We start from the raw sequence: 24,776 nt of genomic DNA, 5'->3' as shown, positions 1-24,776 counted from the left end.
AGTGTTTGCATGCGTGTGTAGTCTATCACAGTATTGAACTGGCAACATAGTTTCATTGCACCGGCATTGCACGCTGAGAATTTATTTGTAAATTACATGATCTTGTAGTTTACTCCATGACAGACAGCTATTTGGTATAGTTTGATTGATAGGTGCCCAAGGATACGCGTCCAAGAAAGTATTCCTCGTCTTGATATGATAGCCCTATATTAGCCAACACTTCATTCACTTGGCCCTGCATGCGACTGCGGCACCATTATGCGCATGTACAAACTCACTTCCGACCAATCAGCTTATAGGCCAGTACAATGCGTGCATGCATGCCACGCACGGCGAAAGGCACACACGATCTACGTTTTGGCTTCTCCGTAGATGTGAGAGATAGAGGGAGTGTGTGTATGGCCACGTGGGTAGAGTATCTACACATGGGCTAATAATATATCAATTGCTAGCATTTGTGCACTCGCAAACAATCAAACACTACTATCCACCCACTCGAAGCGCTCTATGGGCAATCGAGTTGACGAATTCGCAAAAGTCAGAATCATATGAATTGCGTGAAATAGGGCACAAAGTATATTGTAAAACAAAACAGTCCATCTACCCCTCATTTCCCTCCTCTTTAAGGCCGCTCTACCACATTTATCTTAATATGTTTTTATTTTTAACGAAAGACCAAACTTTAATCTAGTCGTGAAATAGGACACCAAAATCAGTCAAAACAATATCAGTAATCATGGTAATTAACCTGTATATTCCATCTACCCCTCATTTCCCTCCTCTTCAAAACCACTCTGCCACTTTTAGACAGTAGGCTATCCTAATATCGCAAACTATAAATAATACGAATGAGCAAGCTTTAATCCAGTCGTGAAAAAGGACACCCCCCAAAAAAAAAAATAGTTAAACCAAAACGGTAATTAACCTGTATATTCCATCTACCCCTCATTTCCCTCCTCTTCAAGACCACTCTGCCACTTTTAGACAGTAGGCTATCATTATATTGTAAACTAAAAATAACACGAATAAACAGTATTTAACAAGGTTTAACAAGCCTTAATTTAGTCGTGAATTAGGACACCAAAATATAAATTAAAATCATTATTTAACAAGGGTAAACAAGCTTTAATATAGTCGTCAAATAGGACACCAAAAACACTCAAAAAACACTAGTTAACAAGGTTTAGCAAGCCTTAATTTACTTGTGAAATAGGACACCAGTCTGTAGAAACGCACGGAGAAACTCTCCATAGACTTGTACACAGTGGACACCTATTTCCCCACGTAACTTCTCATTGACATCCAACCACCAATTAACAAGGTTTAACAAGCCTTAATTTAGTCGTGAAATAGGACACCAAAATATAAATTAAAATCATTATTTAACAAGGGTAAACAAGCTTTAATATAGTCGTGAAATAGGACACCAAAAACACTCTAAAAACACTAGTTAACAAGGTTTAGCAAGCCTTAATTTACTCGTGAAATAGGACACCAGTCTGTAGAAACGCACGGAGAAATTCTCCATAGACTTGTACACAGTGGATACCTCTTTCCACCCGTAACCCTCCCATAGAACCCTCTCCATACATGCGCACGAGCGACTAAATAAAGCTATATGATGAAATCATCGATCAGACGAGAGATTGAGAGCTAGAGTACAGGGAGACATATCGCGGCGAACCGAAACTGAGCCTTTAATAAAGGAGGACATGTTTTTCATTTGGTACATGTAAGTGTCCGGGGGAATTAGGAAACTGGACACCTGTTTCACGATAATGCCATTTGTGTACCTCCTTTCACCACGATATGCATGATATGTAAAGAAACTTCGCTTAGCGCTTATTCAGCGATTTTGAAATGAATTGATGCTAGTAGGCCTAGACAGGAATATCTGTCGTTTCTGGGGATTTATTCAACAATTTCTGACATTTTACTGTAATCCCCATTCACCGACAGAGTGTTCGTGTGAGCTCGCATATGTTATCACGTCCTCCCTTTTGTCAATGGACTGTCCACACTTTGATGTACTTGTACGCATCGAATTTACACTCTATAAAGGCTTAGTATAAACTACAAGCTTTCAATATTTGATATTCATTGATAAAATACTTTCAACGATATTGATGAAAAGGTATGAAAATTGTACTTTACCGATGTTTACTTGTCTTGGACACCGAAAAAACGATCAAAGTGGCAGCCAAAATATGAAATATTTACAAACGAATGGAGAGGGTGTCAACAATTTACGAATGTGATATTGATATTGCTTTCGACATTAATTATTATGCGATCTGCCCCATATGTGAGCTAAACCGCTATGATCGCTGATAGCAGACGACATTCGATATATCGAGACATTAAAATGTTAATGATGTCATTCAAAATGGCAACTTGCAAGAAAAACTGTCAGCTCAGGTGAAAATGTCTTAGATGAAAGATTTCTCGATCATCCAGAGGATTTTTATCAATAACTCCGGTCCAAGGTACGCAATTACTTGTATTTCCCTGATAATGGAAACCGGCATGAAACTGTAAATTTCTCTGAAAAACAGTTTTAAATCGTGACCTATAAAACGTTAGTTCACTTATACGTTGGCTGTACGTATGGGCCTCCAAGCTCTTCAGTCTATGTATTGGTGAGTGGAGCCAACGTAGTTCAGCGGAACAACCAAAATACAGAGACTGAAGCTTTTGGTCTATGATGCGAGAGGCTTTGTTGATGATGTGAAGCTCCTCACACAACTGGTTAACCAGCGTGTACAACTCTGTGGAGTTTTTCACGCTGGTTTTCCATTTTGTCGAGTAGAGAAAAGACGGTGTTGAAATCAATTTTTCTGATCTAACGTTAAGGCTTAAGCTCTTTGAAGAATTAGATTTAATTAGAATCAGCGCGCCAGCTGTGGTGAAGCAGTGAGCAAGCTCGAAAAGTTAGGTGGGTCATGTCTTGTCATGAAAAAATGTCCAGTGGAAATTAGGAAATGGTTCCTAATTTCACGATAATTAATGCAAAAATCTTAATGAAATATGAAAACAGAAAAAAGCCGCACAAAAAAAAAACATGCCGGTGTGCACGGGAAAATCAAGGCACCATGCATGCAACTCTCTCTATGAGCTGATCCTTCGACTTCTTTGGAGATTCCTGTAGTCTAGATAAAACACTTCCATGCAATTGCACAAAATCACGAAATCTTAAATCTAATCATAGTGTTCCATTTCAAACAAATACCGATCGATAAAAGTCCCTTTGAATTTGACTTTTTTAGCACCATGTTCCTCATATTTTCTTGCTCTTGACGACGCTGCCTGTACCATGGCGACAATATCAATTTTTTGGCCTAAAGAGGGTGCGCGATTTATATTCACATCAAAGACTCAACAAGGGAAAGGCAGCGACGTCAAGAGCAAGAAAATATAAGATTATTATTTTCGATGATTACACTTTTTTGCAATTAATTTAAAACGACTAATTTAACAATAAATAGAAAAAATCTGCATACCTTGAACGAAAACAGCAGTACAAGCTTTGTTCGCTCGTCAATAATACGGTCACCAAAGTCTATACAATTAAAAGATTGGACACTTCACTGACTTCGCATAATGCTTTGCATGTAAAATAGTTAAGGTGCCTAGTTTACATTACCACTAAATTTCCTTGTCGCTACAAATGCATGGTTGTCATTTGGAAAATGCAGCATAAAATGGATCAAGTATTGTATGACTTTCAACCAATCAAATGACGAGAATCTTTATATGAGTTGTATAACATAAAATCTTGAAAGGTGTGGCCATGTTTTACTGCTGCAATTCAACAGCCCCTGCCCTTCGTAAAGTAGGACAGCAATAATTTAGAAAGCTCTTGATTTTTCATAAATAATGCATAAGAAATAATCGTCAGCACCTGAAACATAATAAAAATTGCTTAAAAGTTATTGATCTTACTTGTTTGAAAGGATTAAAATAGGTCTCTAAAATGACCCGAGAATGTGTTGAAACTTATTACTTGAAATGAGCTTTCAAAATCTTCAAATTATTGACAGCAGGTTTTGTTGGATTTTGGAGCTAAATCTGATGTTTGAATCCAGCTGAAATCCAGCTGGATCACCACATTCACTACACAGGGGTACAATCACGGAGGGGGATATAGAATTCTTCTGCCCTGCCAATGTTGTAACCCGCAAGTGAAAACCCGAACCGTACCGTCCCGTATAATCCAATAATTTGCAAGCGGGACCCGCTGACCCGTCGGGTTTTAACCCGCAAGTCAATTTATCTTTGAAAAATGAAAAACATTATTTCTGCAATCCCCACACTAATCTATACAGGCTCAAATCAGGAAAATATATGTCTACTACTACCTAGCCTAGAGTGAATTTACTTACAATTTGCAAATTCGCCTTTTATTCCGGAGAGAAAATGTTTTTTTGGTGACTTTGTACCACGAAATGGGTCCGCTCTGATCTCGAAATTGAAAGCATTACGCAATTAACGCCTCGGATCGGAGCTAGCGAGCCGCAGCTCAGCGCGCTAGCTAGCCCAGGCTGCCCAGCAAGGATCGGCAGACGGCAATGTTGTTTTTCAGTCCAGGTCGGTCGACACTGCGACTCACAACAATCATAATTACAATATTCAATTCTATGGGACCTCGTCTATAAAGTAATCAAAATTGCAATAAATACCTGGATAATGATACAGTCAATTTTTTCTTCTCGTTTATCTCTATATTATTTCCTTCTGTTTTTGTATTTCATTCGATAATATGGCCGCTAAAACTCGATGTTCAGTTTCCGTCGCCCGCGTTATGAAATTTGGCCCGCGTTTGAAAATCAAATTCTGAAAATAAACTATTTGGATATCTAGATTCAAAACTGATTTAAAACATTAATATAAGCTTTTCAGTAAGACAATTACTTGTATATCTTGTAAATACCTGCAAATCTTTTCTTTCTTTCTTTTTTTGTGAATGGAATGACGCTGCATGCTCAACCATACCTCGAGGGATGTTCGTGCAGGCTCCACTCAACAACCGTAGAAGTGGTGGAGCCTGCACGAACATCGCTCGAGGTATGGTTGAGCTACCTCAATAAATCCCAAAGTCGCGTTGGTGAGTTATCATACGGCCTAGTACTCATCCAAAATAACTTATCTTATTTGCTAATTATAACTTAAAAATCATTTGTTTTATTTTTCCAGGGGATGAGTTAAATATCAGACAAAAAAAATCATCAAAGCTCAATCTGTTACAAGGCCGACGGGAGACTCACCCACGTACGCATTGGCGCTTGTGCTAGCTAGTCTGAGCTCTGTCTCTCTGCCAGAGCTCTGGGGGACAATTCGCTCTGTAAAGGCCTCAATGATGGTGATTTTCTGCTTCAGACAGAGTTTATATTTCGGGTATATTTTTCAAAACTGCCAATGAAGTTTGATGATTTCTTCATTGTCATGTATATTTAAGTTATTAATGAGTTCATTCTCACCAAATTTAGACTCCCCCATAGAGAAATACAATTTTCGTGGAGATCTGCGTTTTCAAAGAACTTCAGGAAAAGTAAGGGTATGTGGGCCTTTATTACATGGCCAAGTACTGGAATTAGATGGAGTAAAAATTAGATATTAAATTCATTTATATCAAGTTCAACTCACAGTCTCACCCACACAAACACACCCACATCCATGATTCTAGGCATGAAAAAAACTTTAAAAATCATACAATATTAAACAACAAGTAATAATTACTTTAATAAGTGAACAGGTATTCCTCAAAATACAAAAACGTAGCATTTGAAAAGAGCCCCTGAAATATTGCAAAAAAAATGAAAATGGAGCCCCCCCCCAAAAAAAAAATGATGAATTTTTCCCTGGCTTCAAGTTCCACGGAATAAAGTGCGTTAAAAGGTTACAAAAGGTCAAACTTTCATCTTCTGAAAAATAATGAATAATGAAATTGGTTCCTCATTATGAGCTGGAAAAAATGGGACGGGAAACTCAACATCGAGTTTCATTGGCCCATGCGGTTGCTTTTGACTGCGCTGCATAATTATGCACGCACTGGCGCTGGCATGGCCTTTGAAAGAGAGCAACTCGATCATGTTGAACTGTCTCAGACTCGGTCCTGTTCACTATTCACAAGACAAAAATACGCCGGCATTTTTAAAAGGAAATATCTACGTCTCTAAAAGAATCTGCCACGTAAGAAGCACATGATCTTAACTCAATTTTCACTGTGAATGTTTTTATTATGCGTCGTTTATTCTCCCTTTTTTTTCGCATGACGGTCTGCGGGTTTGAGAATGAACTCGGCCCGACCCGCAACCCGCGATCGGAGGCATACCGGCAGGTTAACCCGTACCGCAACGGGTGCGGGTTACAACATTGAATTCTTCTGCCCTGCCATAGACATAAACACTATGCATATACAAATTTGTGCACATCCGCGATAAGGCCATTTAGTGCTCTTTGATGATCTTAGACTCTACCTTCATTCGATATTGTGCATTGCACATTCAGAAGTCGTAGTGTGCGAGAGCTGCAGAGTTGTGGCTCTTACTAAGGCGGCCTACTCTAGATTGAGACCTAAATAGGTTGTGCAAGCTTCCCAACTTATATTACCTTACCCTTTTTAACAATTTGTTCTTCATGGGTTTGGCTCCCAGCCACAGTGTAATTTTCTTCAGAAAGAAATTGATGAACATTGTGCTGCACTCAACCCTGGTGAGATAAATGGGTACCTGACAGGAATTAATGCATTGAAACGCAGTGTGCGTAACAGCTACTTTGCTTATTATTCTGCATTACTCTAGAGCGGTTAGAGACTTTTGATATTGCAGTACATGTTAAGCGCTATATAAAGCAAGTTTAATTATTACTTTTATTATTATTCTACTTATTTTCCAACACTTCTCAGTTGTCCACAGCAAGCACTGAAGCCCCGTCAAGAATACAGAGTGCCCTCATTGAGGCCACTGCAGCTACAGAACGCTTGGATGACCTTGCGGCAGATTACAAACAAACCCGACGTCTGGTAACGAGTCATGTGACCCAGGCTGAGCCAATGGTAACACACCTAGTAGGTCTGACCAATCAAGTGCAGGAGTTGGAGAGGTGCATGGAATACTTAAAATGGATGGCTATGGTAGAAGAATTAAGGTGAGCTACCGTTCTGAAATTTGAGCTATGAGGTTCAACAGGAGCAGCCACCCCATATCCAACAATTATTCGCCAGGGAAGATTCTGTGTAAATAGCCAAAGTAGTTATTTGATCTTCAGAAAGCAAGAAGTAGAAAATCAGCTTTACAAGAAAGAGTAATTCCTCATCTTCCTACTGTCAAAATTTGAAGTTTTAAAGTTAGGTAAAAAACAAGATCTATCCAAAAGTTTCATCTGAAACCTTTTTTTTTTTTGGGGGGGGGGATTACTTGGAAGTTTCAGTGAGATTCCCCCAGTGTGCACAACTCATGCATGAGTTTATATTCCTTGAAGCTCTCACTTACATCTTTACATTCAGTCAATGTTGCGGGGGGGGGGGGGGTTATTGTTGATCAATTTTTACAAGTTACATCATTTTCAAGCTTAGGTTGTGCTTTTCCAATTCCAATAAAAATATCAAAATTCATTTTAGGCGACCTATTTGTGTTATGGGATGGCAGGTCAATCATGCTCATGATCTGCACAGGACAGCTCACGTGTAGATCTATATGTTATGTATACCGATTGAAGACCATTCTGCATATACTGCTTAGGAAACAGTGAGTGACATTGTAGAATTGTTTTCTCTGGGATATATTTTTACACCGTTGGACCCTACAATGAAAATATTGTTAGGGTTTTGTATACTGTCAAAACATTGGTACATGTAATTGAATATACAGTTATGTATGTAGAACATCAAATGATGTTGCTTGCATTCTTGGTGCATAAGCTTTTTTTAAGGACTTCACAAAACTTGACACGTTATAATGGAACTGAAATACAGTACCGGTATGTACTTATATCTGCCAACCTAGTGTATGTTATAAATGTTGCACCAGATCCACTATTTTTATTTTTCTTATTAGTAATTATTGTTACTTTTTATTGCACTTCAAACATCTAACTTAAGTCCAATTCAAACATCTGACTTTAGTGTTTTGGTAATTGGTAATGGTGGTGATTTTTATCTGATAAGAAAGCATGAATACTTGTAAGCAAGCAACCAGAGGACGGATGGCTTAAGGTCCTCTCCAAGGGACCTGGTAAGGAGGATTAATGCCTTTAATTAATACCAAAGGGCACTAGTGCACCACATGGGAATCGAACCAGACTCACCGGAATCCATATTTCCTGCTCTACCGACTGAGCTATCGTGCCTCCTAGTCCAATGTTATCAGATGGAAATCAAGTCAGATAATTAATGTGAAACTTTGTACAGTTCACTTAATTTTTCAGGCATTAATATCTTTATGACTCAGTAGTCTGTCTGTATTGGAAAGCTTTAGTTCTGCAATGCAACTTCCATGACACAACTTCTGTGGAAACATTTTGCAAGTACTATTTTGTGGACGAGGAAAGAAAAAAGATTGTTTTGTGCATAAGTATGGCGACCCCAGTCACCCCACATTTCTCAACGGTTCCATGCTAACTTATTCTAACAAAAGCTGGGCAGCGTACTGCATACATGAATCTTTCTTTGCACCTGAAATTAGGGTGCTGCTATCGAAAATTGTGTCTTCCAAAAATCTATTGAATTGTAAGTATGACACAAAATATTAGTTATACTAGTCATCATGGAAAGTGCATTGCGTATGTGAAGCTGCCTAAATTGTGACTTCTGTGATAAAGACCTTTCTCTCTTAGTTAATGAATTTCATCTTTCTTTCCCTTTTCTTTCTGTTCTTACTTATTTTTGAAAATCTCATTTTCATGACATCTTTGCAAACATTTTCTCATCAATTGGAACCTATCTGAAAGTACTTGTACATCTGCACTTCCTGCCTGCTCGAACATAATTATCTGTTTTCAAATGTTGTGATTTGGATGAAAATATTTTGAAATATTTTTCACACTAATTCATAATTCATATTCTTGTGTATTCATGCCAATGTGGGCAACCTATTCTACATGTACACTGTACATGATATTCGGATATTGCTTTTTTTCTCTTTTTGTGAAGTGGGCTTTTATCATATGTATGTACATGTATCTTGCTGTTTCTTCATTTGAAATATTTTTCATAATTTGATCATAATCCATGAATTAACTCATATTCTTCATTAAATGTTATCGTCATTTGCTCACTTTCATACTCTCTCTTTTCCTCTCTTTTTCTATCCCTTTCTCTTCCCCTTTTTCTATCTCTACCCCTTTCCTCTCTCTCTCTCTTTCTCTTTTTCCCTGTCCATCGTTTCTGCCTGCTTTCCTTCCATTTAAGCCACTACACCAATTCATAATTAATGTCATTGGCATCGCAATATATGATTTACTCATATCCTTCATTTGATAATTCATCCTGCTTGATACCCAAAATTATTTGGAGAATGAAATCAATTATTTTTCTTGCATTCACATGTCATTAAAAAACTAATTTTTAGTTATTTCCATACATTCTCTACATTTAATTTTCTCATTGGTCCCTTCTAAAATTTTGTCTGTCATATTTGACTAATGTTCAACTTTTGTTATACTTGCCAACTTCATCCCTTCATTCCAAAATTTTCACCCTCTAAAGGTATTTTTTTAACTCCATTTTTTTCCTCTCCATTATCATTTCATCTGCATGCATTGGAAATCCAATTGAAATCCTTTTTTTATGCATGGAATATATGGCACTCCGACTATACATGTTTGCTTCACTTGATCTGTCATATAATTTCTTCCATGTGTTTCGTTCACCGCCCTTCTCATTCATTCATTCATTCATTCTTTCATTCTTTCATTCATTCATTCATTCATTCATTCATCAAATGGTCAATCATATCACCCCTTCTTTCTTTCCTATCCTGCACCATCCATGTATCCATCCATTCACCCATCCATCCATCCATCCATCCACCTGTGTACATCTTCCACTCATCTTCTTCCTTCCATCCATCATCCACTATGCACTCTATCCTATGGTGACGTAACAGCACTGAAATCCAAGGATCTCTCCTGGTCAACTCAGCCCCATTTGCCTTGTTTCACAGCTCTGCAGTCCAGCAGTCCCTCTCTGCCAGTGCCATGCCCAGCGCGGTAGAACACTTTGCCAAACTAGCCAAGGTCAGCCATGCTCTTCAAGGGTCAGCGTGTTATAATCTGGTTGATTTTGTCGACAGGACCGTTCTCTTCTGGTACAAGATCTTAAAGGAAAAACTAGCAAGGTCAGTAGACAATTTTATATTTTTCAAGTCACTGCTCTGAGGGGGAGATGGGAAGGGGAGGGGTGGGGGGTTAGGGGATCTGATTCTACCCCATGATGAAGGTTTGATGAAACTTGCAATATTAAGAAGATTGTCGTGAATTATTTTTTTCTTGGAAGGGGAGTTTTATTTAATATGTGAAGGCATTTTTTTATAATAAATATTTTTTTGATAAATATGTGTACAGGATCTTTATTCATTTTACTGACTTTCATTAGGCCTACCATGCACACTTACAAATAGTGCTTGCCATTCAAACAAAAAAATGTCAGGATGAGGTTATTGTGGATTACCACTTCACATGCTTGGCACCTTAATAGCGAAGCTAAAGCTAGCATCTTTCATTCAGGAATAGTGATGCAAATAACTTATCACGCATCCTAACATTCATCATAAACCAAAAAATCTGGAATGCAGGAATGCTGCTGTGACAGAGACACTACATGTATAAAGGTGGTAAAGAACATTTCACAGCATCATTCCTGCATTCTGCATTCCATAAAGAATGTAACGCTTTCAGAGATAATACTGTTTGAAAGATGCGGCTCTGACATGGGTATACAGAGCATAACTTTCAAAGTAACCCATTCGTTTAGATTCAAGATTCATTTTATTTTGTCATAATCATAATGCACAGAGTTAAAACATGTATAATATGCTTGAACATAATATAATAAGATAATCATAAAATCAATATGAAACATGGTAAGGACCAAAAGAAAAGCTAAGTGCTTGTTGGGTATGACCCTTAAAAACAAAATAATACAGATTGCATCGTCCTTTGATTTATAATAGTAAAAATGATTACAATTTTGGTTTTTAAAAACAGTGAGTTTGAGGAGGTTTTGAAGCTACTTGGATGGCCCTTTGTGACATCAACGGCTCCTGTACCAGCAGCTAACCAGTCTGAACTCAGTGCAAAACTCAAGATATTGCTATCACAACTCATCAAGCTACAATTACCGTATCCATTTTCAAAATCTTACACTATCAGTATTTTTTTTTTATTTGGTATGTAGAGTATATTAAGTGAACTACTTCATTATTAGTTTTTAAATTCTGAATTTTGAGAATGCAAAATTGGGGTACATGTAATTGTGAGAATTTGGAGCATATATGCCATATCAAAACTACTGAATCTTGCTATAAATGAGTTGATTGCCATTTTATTGTATCCCCCGTACAGAGTTTGGAAGATAGTTATGGATTTTGCTTCGTCGCACTGCGTCCGCCGCCGCAGAGATTTCTTGCGAGCGCTCTACCAGCTTCATTTCTTCTCAGATTATCTTCAAATGTGGCATGACAGTCCATTATGATAAAGCAAAGCCGCATATTGATTTTGGTGTGGGCGGAGACAACGTTGTCATGGTAACGAGAGTATTTGTGGAATAGCAAAGATGTCTTTGTGAGTGCACTACCAGCTACATTTCTTCTCCGATCATCTTCAAATGTGGCATGACAGTCCATTATGGTAAAGCAAAGCCGCCTATTGATTTTGGTGCGGAGACATGATTGCCAGGGTTGCCCGCCGAGCATCTCTAGTTTTTAAAATTGACTGAACAATAATTTGTTTGAAGTCATGATCAGTGTGTGCTTTTGATAAATTCTTCACTGATGTTTCAGCATTTTCTTCAACTAAAAAGTAAGAAGTAGTTTTAAATAACCTATTTGACTTTTAGATGACCACTTTTGTTTGGAGATACCTAAAGTTGAGACTAATCTGCTTTAACTACTTAAATTGGCAACTTTAGTTGTAATGAATGAATATAAAAAATATAAAATGAATATATGGTTTCCTCAGTGTCATGAACCAGTATATAGTAGTAATTTTAAACAATAATTACGTAGGCATTGCATTGCGAATTAGAAAGTGAAGAATCCCTTCAGAAAAGCTATAATTAGGGTGTGGCACAACATTCATCACTGGAAATGGTATACTTTTTTTCAGTACAATTGTTTCTTTAAAAAAAATGTAAACTTATCTTTGTAAAATCATGAAATCTTACCTCAAAATCAATAATTCTGATGATCACTTACACATAAATGCATATGTGGTACAGTGTGTTAATATTGCTTCGAAAAATACCTGACATTTGATGGAATTCCATGCTTATTTTGCTAATTTCTCAGCAATTACGTACTTTCTTCCAGAGCTATTTGGCACAAATTTATTATGTATACATACAAATACTTTGGTGGTAATTTCATTAGAATTTGTTCAAACTCTTTTTGAGATCGAATAGCACAACTGGTATTTATCTTTAATAGCAACTAAGAACATATTCCAGTCGTTCGTAAAATTATGCATACCTTTAATACTAATGACTTTGAATTTTTGATACACCCTCTCAGTTTATATTGACTTGCTTTAAAACAGTCTAATACCATAGGGGCTAAGGTCTGCTATTTTGTGTTATTGCTGTTTAGTTCACACCAACTTGGTCTAATACCTCCTTAGACTTTACTTTTAGTCTACTCATTTAGTCTAAATGCCCATACATGTGTGGTCTTATTTCAACTTTGTGTTCTTATTGTTTTGCACTTCATCAAACGATAATTTGAGTCATAAACAAATCATCTAATCATATAGACTAAAGTGTCAAATCAAATGGATATTTGATGAAATGAGTACAGCCTAATTGGAAATTAGACAAAGTGGTAAATGGGCTGAATGGCAATTAGACCAAGATAAACCAGGATAATAAACATTGTACAATGTGAGCAAACAGATTTCAGCACTGTGGACTATAGAAAAACCATTGATTTGAGTTAAATTGACTATTATTTTGCAGAATACATATTTCAGACATGATCACTTATTCTATTTCTCAATAGAATCTCCCTCTTTGTGATTTTTTTCTTTTCTATCCTTGTCTCAACTTTCTCCACAATGTATAGATTTGTCTTTGTCTCACCTGCGAAGCAGAGTGAGACCATAGGCACTGCTTTTCTAACGGCGCTGCGGCATCAACACCAAATCTTAATGGAAGGTTAAGTTTTTTAAATGACTTCATAACTTAGATAGCATATGGACATAGTTCATGAAACTTGGACATAAGGTCAATTAAGTATTACTGAACATCCTGTTTGAGTTTCAGGTCACATGACCAAGGTCAAAGGTCATTTTGATAGGGTCAATGGACTTAGACCATGTTGGGAATCAACATCAAAATCTTAACCTAAGGTTAAGTTTTTGAAATGTCATCATGACTTACAAAGTATATGGACCTAGTTCATGAAACTTGAACATCAGGTTAATCAAGTATTACTGAACATTTTGACGGAGATTCAAGTAATATGACCATGGTAAAACATCATTTAGGGTCAATGAACTTTGGCCAAGTTGGGGGCATCTGTTGAATTACCATCATAACTTTGAAGTGTTATTGTTCTAATTCATAAAACTTGGACATAAGAGTAATCAAGTATCACTGAACATCCTGTGCGAATATTAGGTCACAACCAAGGTCTATGATCTTTGGCTATGTTGGGGGTATCTGTTAAATTACCATCATAACTTTGAAAGTTTATGGATCTGATTCATGAAACTTGGTCATAAGAGTAATCAAGTATCACTGAACATCCTGTGCGAGTTTCAGGTCACTTGACCAAGGTCAAAGGTCAATGGACTTTGGTCATGTTGGGAGTATTTGTTGAATAACCATCATAACTCTGAAAGTGTATGGATGTATTTCATAAAACTTGGACATAAGAGTAAACAAGTATCACTAGACATCTCATGCGAGTTTCAGGTCACATGACCAAAGTCAGGGGTCATTGAACCTTGGCCATTTTTGAGGTAATTATTAGATTGCTGTCATAACTTTCAAAGTTTATAGATACCGTTTATAAAATGTGGATATAGGGGTAATCAATTATCACTGACAAGTCTATAAGTGCTGCTTTTCAGACAGCTGTCAACACTGAAATCTTGACCAAGGTTAATAGTTTTTTAAATACTACCATAACTTAAAAACTTTATGGACCTAATTTCATGAAACTTTGACGTACGGGTAACCAAGTACATGTTTCACTGTTGAGGTTACATTTCCAAGGTCAAATGTCATTCAGGGTCAATGAACTGAGACCATGTTTGGTGGATCAACATCAAAATTTTGACCAAGGTTATATTTATATTGAAATATCATTACTTCAAAGTATATGAATCAAGTTTATGGAACTTCAACATATGCATTATCAAGTATCATTGATCACCTTGCCTGAGTTTCAACCTGTCTTTGGATCGAGTTTATGAAACTTGGACATAAGCGTAATCAAGTATCACTGATCACCTTGCCTGAGTTTCAACCTGTCATGTCACATGATGAAAGTCAATAGTCACTCATAGTCAAGGAAGTTTGACCATATTGGATTATTTGTTGAAATGCCTTCATAAATTTGAAAGTTTATGGATGTTGTTCATGAAACTTGGACATAAGGGTAATAGAATATAAAGTTGATTTTTCTTTCAGTTATGTGGGTTTTCATGTGAAGTATCTGTAACTGAGGTAAAAGACTGACTTGAAGTCAGCAATAGCTCCTGTGCAATGTGACTTATTGGAGAAGCCAGTCGCTTCCTTTCTTTCTCCCTCCCTCTTTTTATTAGCTTGATCACTTACAGATACTGAGACTTGCTTTGTTAACATGAAGGTTCAGGAAAGAGTTAAGTAGATGGAATGGCAATGTAGTATTGTGAATTACAAATGCATATTTTGAGTCTGAGAGTGAAGTGGATTTCAATTCATTAAAATATGTTTTTATGTGAAGTTTCTTTAGCCGAGGTAAAAGACTGACTTTGAAGTCAGCAATAGCTCCTATGCAATATGACTTATTGGAGTAGCCAGTCTCTTCCATTATTTTCTCTCTTTCTCTTTTTCTCTCTCTTTATTACCTTGATCAGTTACAGGTACTGAGAAGGTTCAGTAAAGAAATAAGTATGTGGAAACGAAATGTTGTTTTTTTTAATGGCAAATTATGTATATTTTTATCTAAGAGTGAAGTGGATTTGAACTCATAAAATGATTTTCTTTATATTTGTGAAGTATCTTTAACTGAGGTAAAAGACTGACTTTGAAGTCAGCAGTAACTCCTATCTCTCTTTATTACCTTAATCGGTTACAGAATCTCAAGTTTGTTTTGCTAACTTCAAGGCTCAGAAAAGAAACAATTGCATGGAAGTGAATTGTTTCCTGAATTCCAAACATATTTAATGTATTTTATTCTGCAAGTGAAGTGGATTTTATGAAGTATCTTTTACTGAGGTAAAAGACTGACTTTGAGGTCACCAAGAGCTCCTATGCTATGTGACATATAGGAGTACATGTAGCTAGTCTCTTCCATTCTTTCACTATTTTTCTCTCTATATATCTCTCTATTTCTCTTTCTTTATTACCTCAATCGGTTACAGATACTGAGCAAAGGTTTAAACATAAAGGTTAAGAAAAGAAATAAGTACATGTACATGGAAATAATATTTTGTTCTGTGAATTGCAAATTATATATTTTTAGTTTAAAGAGTTAAATGGCTCATAAAAACATGTATTTATATGTGAAGAATCTGTAACTGAGGTAAAAGACTGACTTTGATGTCAGCAATAGCTCCTATGGAATGTGACTTATTGGAGTAGTCAGTCTTTTCATTTCTTTCTCTTTCTCTGTTTCTCTTTCTTTAATTACCACAATCGGTTACAGATCCTGAGAAAAGGTTTGCTAATTCAAAGGTTCAGGAAAGAAGTACATGGAATCGGAATATTGTGTGAATTCTGAACACTTATTTTTAGTCTTAGAGTGAATTTGATTTGAACTCATTAAATTATGTATTTATGTGAAGTGTCTTTAACTGAGGTAAAAGACTAACTTTGAAGTCAGCAAGAGCTCCTATGCAATGTGACTTATTGGAGTAGCCAGTCTCTTCCATTCTTTCACTATTTTTCTCTCTCTGAATCTCTTTCTTTATTACCTCGATTGGTTACAGATACTGAGCAATGCTTTAAACATAAATGTTAAGAAAAGAAATAAGTACATATACATGGAAATAGAGTTTGTTCTCTGAATTGCAAATTGTATATTTTTAGTTTAAAGAATGAAGTGGCTCTTAAATCTTAAAATCATGTATTTCATATGTGAAGTATCTTTAACTGAGGTAAAAGACTGACTTTGAAGTCAGCAATAGCTCCTATGCTATGTGACTTATTGGAGTGGCCAGTTTCTTAATTTCTTTCTTTTGATTTCTCTTTCTTTATTACCTCGATCAGTTACAGATACTGAGCAAAGCTTTAAACATAAAGGTTAAGAAGAGAAATAACGATATGTACATGGAAATAAAATTTGTTCTGTGAATTGCAAATGTATATTTTTAGTTTAAAGAGTGATGTGGCTCTTAAATCTTAAAATCATGCATATCATATGTGAAGTATCTTTAAAGGTCAAGTCCACCCCGGAAAAATGTTGTTTTAAATCAATAGAGAAAAATGAGACAAGCACAGTTCTGAAAATTTCATCAAAATCGGATGTAAAATAAGAAAGTTATGACATTTCAAAGTTTCGCTTATTTTCAACAAAATAGTTATATGAACGAGCCAGTTACATCCAAATGAGAGAGTCGATGATGTCACTCACTCACTATTTCTTTTGTTTTTTATTGTTTGAATTATACAATAATTTAATTTTTACGAATTTGACGATTAGGACCTCCTTGCCTGAAAGCACAAAATGTTAAAATAATGGAATTCCACGTGTTCAGGGAGGAATGAAACTTCATTTCACATGACAATGACGAGAAAATAAAAATATTTCATATAATGGAATACAAAAGAAATAGTGAATGAGTGATGTCATCAACTCTCTCATTTGGATGTAACTGGCTCGTTCATATAACTATTTTGTTGAAAATAAGCGAAACTTTAAAATGCTATAACTTTCTTATTTTACATCCAATTTTGATGAAATTTTCAGTGTTATGTGTGTTGGATTTTTCTCTTTTTATTAAAATCAACTTTTTGTTGGAGTGGACTTGTCCTTTAACTGAGGTGAAAGACTGACTTTGAGGTCAGCAAGAACTCTTAATATGCTATGTGTCTTATGGAGTGGCCAGTCTCCTAATTTCTTTCTCTCTTTCTCTTTCTTTAATTACCTCAATCAGTTACAGATACTGAGAAAAGCTTTTCCAACTCAGAGGTTCAGGAAAGAAGTACATGGAATCGGAATATTGTTGTGTGAATTCTGAACGCATATTTTTAGTCTGAGAGTGAATTTGATTTAACTCACTGAATGATGTATTTATGTGAAGTATCTTTAACTAAGGTAAAAGACTGACTTTGAAATCAGCATTTAGCCCCTTTGCAATGTGACTTATTGGAGTGGCCAGTCTCTTCTTTCTCCTTCCCTCTTTTTATCTCAATTTCTTTCTCTCTAGTACCGCTTTCAGTTACAGATACTGAGAAAAGCTTTGCTAACTCAGAGGCTCAGGATAGAAATAAACATGGAAATGATTTTGTTTGTGAATTCTGAACATATATTTTTGGTCTGAGAGTGAAGTGGGTTTTAACTCATAAAATTATGTATTTCATATTTGTGAAGTATCTTTAACTGGGGTAAAAGTCTGACTTTGAAGTCAGCAATAGCTCCAATGCAATATGACTTACTGGAGTAGCCATTCTCTTCCTTTCTTTCTCCTTCCCTCTCTTTTTCTCTCAATTTCTTTCTATTACCTCGTCCAGTTACAGATACTGAGAAAAGCTTTGCTAACTCAAAGGTTCAGGAAAGAAATAATAAGTACATGGAAATGATTTGTTTTGTGAATTCTGAACATATATTTTTGGTCTGAGAGTGAAGTGGGTTTAACTCATAAAATTATGTATTTCATATGTGAAGTGTCTTTAACTGAGGTAAAAGACTGACTTTTGAAGTCAGCAATAGCTCCTATGCGATGTTACTTATTGGAGTAGCCAGTCTGTTCATTTCTTTCTTTCTCTCCATTTCTCTCTATCTCTCCTTTTCTCTTTCTTTATTACCTCAATCAGTTACAGATACTGAGCAAAGCTTTAAACATAAAGGTTAAGAAGAGAAATAACTATATGTACATGGAAATAAAATTTGTTCTGTGAATTCCAAATTGTATATTTTTAGTTTAAAGAGTGAAGTGGCTCTCAAATCTTAATATCATGTATTTGATATTTGTGAAGTATCTTTAACTGAGGTAAAAGACTGACTTTGAAGTCAGCAAGAGCTCCTATGCTATGTGAGTTATTGGAGTAGCCAGTCTCTTCCATTCTTTCACTATTTTTCTCCCTATTTCTCTTTCTTTATTACCTCGATCAGTTACAGATACTGAGAAAAGCTTTAAACATAAAGGTTAAGAAGAGAAATAACTATATGTACATGGAAATAAAATTTGTTCTGTGAATTCCAAATTGTACATTTTTAGTTTAAAGAGTGAAGTGGCTCTCAAATCTTAATATCATGTATTTCATATTTGTGAAGTATCTTTAACTGAGGTAAAAGACTGACTTTGAAGTCAGCAAGAGCTCCTATGCTATGTGACTTATTGGAGTAGCCAGTCTCTTCCATTCTTTCTCCCTATTTCTCTTTCTTTATTACCTCGATCAGTTACAGATACTGAGAAAAGCTTTAAACATAAAGGTTAAGAAGAGAAATAACTATATGTACATGGAAATAAAATTTGTTCTGTGAATTCCAAATTGTACATTTTTAGTTTAAAGAGTGAAGTGGCTCTCAAATCTTAATATCATGTATTTCATATTTGTGAAGTATCTTTAACTGAGGTAAAAGACTGACTTTGAAGTCAGCAAGAGCTCCTATGCTATGTGACTTATTGGAATGGCCAGTCTCTTAATTTCTTTCTCTCTTTCTCTTTCTTTAATTACCTCAATCAGTTACAGATACTGAGAAAAGCTTTGCTAACTCAAAGGTTCAGGAAAGAAGTACATGGAATCGGAATATTGTTGTGTGAATTCTGAAGGCATATTTTTAGTCTGAGAGTGAATTTGATTTTAACTCACTAAATAATGTATTTATTTGAAGTATCTTTAACTGAGGTAAAAGACTGACTTTGAAGTCAGCAATAGCTCCAATGCAATATGACTTACTGGAGTAGCCATTCTCTTCCTTTCTTTCTCCTTCCCTCTCTTTTTCTCTCAATTTCTTTCTATTACCTCGTCCAGTTACAGATACTGAGAAAAGCTTTGCTAACTCAAAGGTTTAGGAAAGAAGTAATAAGTACATGGAAATGATTTTGTTTTGTTAATTCTAAACATATATTTTTGGTTTTAGTGTGAAGTGGGTCTTTAACTCATTAATTTACGTATTTCATATTTGTGAAGTATCTTTAACTGAGGTAAAAGTCTGACTTTGAAGTCAGCAAGAGCTCCTATGCTATGTGAGTTATTGGAGTAGCCCGTCTCTTATCTTTCTCCTTCCCTCTCCTTTTCTCTCAATTTCTTTCTATTACCTCGTTCGGTTACAGATACTGAGAAAAGCTTTGATAACTCAAAGGTTCAGGAAAGAAATAAGTTTATGGAAATTTTGTTTTGTGAATTTTGAACATATATTTTTGGTCTGAGAGTGAAGTGAGTTTTAACTCATAAAATTAAGTAATTCTTGTGAAGTATCTTTAACTGAGGTAAAAGACTGACTTTGAAGTCAGCAAGAGTTCCTATGCTATGTGAGTTATTGGAGTAGCCAATCTCGTCCATTCTTTAACTATTTTTCTCCCTATTTCTCATTCTTTATTACCTTGATCAGTTACAGATACTGAGCAAAGCTTTAAACATAAAGGTTAAGAAGAGAAATAACTATACAGTATGTACATGGAAATAAAATTTGTTCTGTGAATTGCAAATTGTATATTTTTAGTTTAAAGAGTGAAGTGGCTCTTAAATCTTAAAATAATGTATTTCTTACGTGAAGTATCTTTAACTGAGGTAAAAGACTGACTTTGAAGTCAGCAATAGCTCCTATGCAATATGACTTATTGGAGTAGCCATTCTCTTCCTTTCTTTCTCCCCTCTCTTTTTCTCTCAATTTCTTTCTATTACCTCGTCCAGTTACAGATACTGAGAAAAGCTTTGCTAACTCAAAGGTTTAGGAAAGAAGTAATAAGTACATGGAAATGATTTTGTTTTGTTAATTCTAAACATATATTTTTGGTTTTAGTGTGAAGTGGGTCTTTAACTCATTAAATTATGTATTTCATATTTGTAAAGTATCTTTCATGAAGGTAAAAGTCTGACTTTGAAGTCAGCAAGAGCTCCTTTGCTATGTGAGTTATTGGAGTGGCCAGTCTCTTCATTTCTTTCTCATTCCCTCTCTTTTTCTCTCAATTTCTTTCTCTCTATTACCCTGTTTGGTTACAGATACTGAGAAAAGCTTTGATAACTCAAAGGTTCAGGAAAGAAATAAGTTTATGGAAATTTTGTTTGGTATATTTTTGGTCTGAGAGTGAAGTGGGTTTTAACTCATAAAATTAAGTAATTCATATTTGTGAAGTATCTTTAACTGAGGTAAAAGACTGACTTTGAAGTCAGCAATAGCTCCTATGCAATGTGACTTATTGGAGTGGCCAGTCTCTTCCATTCTTTCTCCCTATTTCTCTTTCTTTATTACCTCGATCAGTTACAGATACTGAGAAAAGCTTTAAACATAAAGGTTAAGAAGAGAAATAACTATATGTACATGGAAATAAAATTTGTTCTGTGAATTGCAAATTGTATATTTTTAGTTTAAAGAGTGAAGTGGCTCTTAAATCTTAAAATAATGTATTTCTTACGTGAAGTATCTTTAACTGAGGTAAAAGACTGACTTTGAAGTCAGCAATAGCTCCTATGCAATGTGACTTATTGGAGTGGCCAGTTTCTTCCATTCTTTCTCTCTGTTTCTCTTTCTTTAATTACCTCGATCAGTTACAGATACTGAGAAAAGCTTTGCTAACTCAAAGGTTCAGGAAAGAAGTACATGGAATCGGAATATCGTTGTGGGAATTCTGAACGCATATTTTTAGTCTGAGAGTGAATTTGATTTTAACTCATTAAATTGTTATGTGAAGTGTCTTTAACTGAGGTAAAAGACTGACTTTGAAATCAGCATTTAGCTCCTTTGCAATGTGACTTATTGGAGTGGCCAGTCTCTTCTTTTCTTTCTCCTTCTCTTTTTCTCTCTATTTCTTTCTCTCAGTTACCTCGTTTAGTTACAGATACTGAGAAAAGTTTTGCTTACTCAAAGGTTCAGGAAAGAAATAAGTTCATGGAAATTTTGTTTTGTTAATTTTGAATCATATATTTTTGGTCTGAGAGTGAAGTGGGTTTTAACTCATAAAATTATGTATTTCATATTTGTGAAGTATCTTTAACTGAGGTAAAAGACTGACTTTGAAGTCAGCAAGAGCTCCTATGCTATGTGAGTTATTGGAGTAGCCAGTCTCTTCCATTCTTTAACTATTTTTCTCTCTATTTCTCTTTCTTTATTACCTCGATCCGTTACAGATACTGAGCAAAGCTTTAAACATAAAGGTTAAGAAAAGAAATAAGTATATGTGCATGGAAATAAAATTTGTTCTGTGAATTGCAAATTGTATATTTTTATTTTAAAGAGTGAAGTGGCTCTTAAATCTTAAAATAATGTATTTCTTACGTGAAGTATCTTTAACTGAGGTAAAAGACTGACTTTGAAGTCAGCAATAGCTCCTATGCAATGTGACTTATTGGAGTGGCCAGTTTCTTCCATTCTTTCTCTCTGTTTCTCTTTCTTTAATTACCTCGATCAGTTACAGATACTGAGAAAAGCTTTGCTAACTCAAAGGTTCAGGAAAGAAGTACATGGAATCGGAATATCGTTGTGGGAATTCTGAACGCATATTTTTAGTCTGAGAGTGAATTTGATTTTAACTCATTAAATTGTTATGTGAAGTGTCTTTAACTGAGGTAAAAGACTGACTTTGAAATCAGCATTTAGCTCCTTTGCAATGTGACTTATTGGAGTGGCCAGTCTCTTCTTTTCTTTCTCCTTCTCTTTTTCTCTCTATTTCTTTCTCTCAGTTACCTCGTTTAGTTACAGATACTGAGAAAAGTTTTGCTTACTCAAAGGTTCAGGAAAGAAATAAGTTCATGGAAATTTTGTTTTGTTAATTTTGAATCATATATTTTTGGTCTGAGAGTGAAGTGGGTTTTAACTCATAAAATTATGTATTTCATATTTGTGAAGTATCTTTAACTGAGGTAAAAGACTGACTTTGAAGTCAGCAAGAGCTCCTATGCTATGTGAGTTATTGGAGTAGCCAGTCTCTTCCATTCTTTAACTATTTTTCTCTCTATTTCTCTTTCTTTATTACCTCGATCCGTTACAGATACTGAGCAAAGCTTTAAACATAAAGGTTAAGAAAAGAAATAAGTATATGTGCATGGAAATAAAATTTGTTCTGTGAATTGCAAATTGTATATTTTTATTTTAAAGAGTGAAGTGGCTCTTAAATCTTAAAATAATGTATTTCTTACGTGAAGTATCTTTAACTGAGGTAAAAGACTGACTTTGAAGTCAGCAATAGCTCCTATGCAATGTGACTTATTGGAGTGGCCAGTTTCTTCCATTCTTTCTCTCTGTTTCTCTTTCTTTAATTACCTCGATCAGTTACAGATACTGAGAAAAGCTTTGCTAACTCAAAGGTTCAGGAAAGAAGTACATGGAATCGGAATATTGTTGTGTGAATTCTGAAGGCATATTTTTAGTCTGAGAGTGAATTTGATTTTAACTCACTAAATAATGTATTTATTTGAAGTATCTTTAACTGAGGTAAAAGACTGACTTTGAAATCAGCATTAGCTCCTTTGCAATGTGACTTATTGGAGTAGCCATTCTCTTCCTTTCTTTCTCCCCTCTCTTTTTCTCTCAATTTCTTTCTATTACCTCGTTCAGTTACAGATACTGAGAAAAGCTTTGCTAACTCAAAGGTTTAGGAAAGAAATAATAAGTACATGGAAATGATTTTGTTTTGTGAATTCTGAACATATATTTTTGGTTTTAGTGTGAAGTGGGTCTTTAACTCATTAAATTATGTATTTCATATTTGTGAAGTATCTTTAACTGAGGTAAAAGACTGACTTTGAAGTCAGCAAGAGCTCCTATGCTATGTGAGTTATTGGAGTGGCCAGTCTCTTCCTTTCTTTCTCCTTCCCTCTCCTTTTCTCTCAATTTCTTTCTCTCTATTACCCCGTTCTGTTACAGATACTGAGAAACGCTTTGATAACTCAAAGGTTCAGGAAAGAAATTAGTTCTTGGAAATTTTGTTTTGTGAATTTTGAACATATATTTTTTGTCTGAGAGTGAAGTGGGTTTTAACTCATAAAATTATGTATTTCATATTTGTGAAGTATCTTTAACTGAGGTAAAAGACTGACTTTGAAGTCAGCAAGAGCTCCTATGCTATGTGAGTTATTGGAGTAGCCAGTCTCTTCCATTCTTTCACTATTTTCTCCCTTTTTCTCTTTCTTTATTACCTCGATCGGTTATAGATACTGAGCAAAGCTTTAAACATAAAGGTTAAGATGAGAAATAAGTATATGTACATGGGAATAAAATTTGTTCTTTGAATTGCAAATTGTATATTTTCAGTTTAAAGAGTTAAGTGGCTCTTAAATCTTAAAATGTATTTCTTATGTGAAGTATCTTTAACTGAGGTAAAAGACTGACTTAGAAGTCAGCAATAGCTCCTATGCAATGTGACTTATTGGAGTGGCCAGTCTCTTCCTTTTTTTCTCCTTCCCTCTCTTTTTCTCTCAATTTCTTTCTATTACCTCGTTCAGTTACAGATACTGAGAAAAGCTTTGCTAACTCAAAGGTTCAGGAAAGAAATAATAAGTACATGGAAATGATTTTGTTTTGTGAATTCTGAACATATATTTTTGGTTTTAGTGTGAAGTGGGTCTTTAACTCATTAAATTATGTATTTCATATTTGTAAAGTATCTTTCATGGAGGTAAAAGTCTGACTTTGAAGTCAGCAAGAGCTCCTTTGCTATGTGAGTTATTGGAGTGGCCAGTCTCTTCATTTCTTTCTCATTCCCTCTCTTTTTCTCTCAATTTCTTTCTCTCTATTACCCTGTTCGGTTACAGATACTGAGAAAAGCTTTGATAACTCAAAGGTTCAGGAAAGAAATAAGTTTATGGAAATTTTGTGTGGTATATTTTTGGTCTGAGAGTGAAGTGGGTTTTAACTCATAAAATTATGTAATTCATATTTGTGAAGTATCTTTAACTGAGGTAAAAGACTGACTTTGAAGTCAGCAATAGCTCCTATGCAATGTGACTTATTGGAGTGGCCAGTCTCTTCCATTCTTTCTCTCTATTTCTCTTTCTTTAATTACCTCGATCAGTTACAGATACTGAGAAAAGCTTT

At 35.3% G+C, this 24,776-nt stretch overlaps 1 protein-coding gene across 1 annotated transcript in view; it reads left to right on the top strand.

The window, feature by feature from the left end:
* LOC121422362 (RAD50-interacting protein 1-like) overlaps window positions 1-24,776 on the top strand; it is a 58,388-nt gene that overhangs the window by 6,019 nt on the left and 27,593 nt on the right. The window contains exons 2-4 of the mRNA XM_041617354.1: window positions 6,905-7,146; window positions 10,104-10,334; window positions 11,203-11,337. Of these exons, the coding sequence (XP_041473288.1) occupies window positions 6,905-7,146; window positions 10,104-10,334; window positions 11,203-11,337 (608 nt within the window). The remainder of the gene's footprint in view (window positions 1-6,904; window positions 7,147-10,103; window positions 10,335-11,202; window positions 11,338-24,776) is intronic.

The sequence above is a fragment of the Lytechinus variegatus genome, chromosome 10 (assembly GCF_018143015.1).
Source record: "Lytechinus variegatus isolate NC3 chromosome 10, Lvar_3.0, whole genome shotgun sequence".
NCBI lineage: Eukaryota > Metazoa > Echinodermata > Echinoidea > Temnopleuroida > Toxopneustidae > Lytechinus > Lytechinus variegatus.
This window is presented reverse-complemented; position numbering and strand designations above follow the sequence as displayed.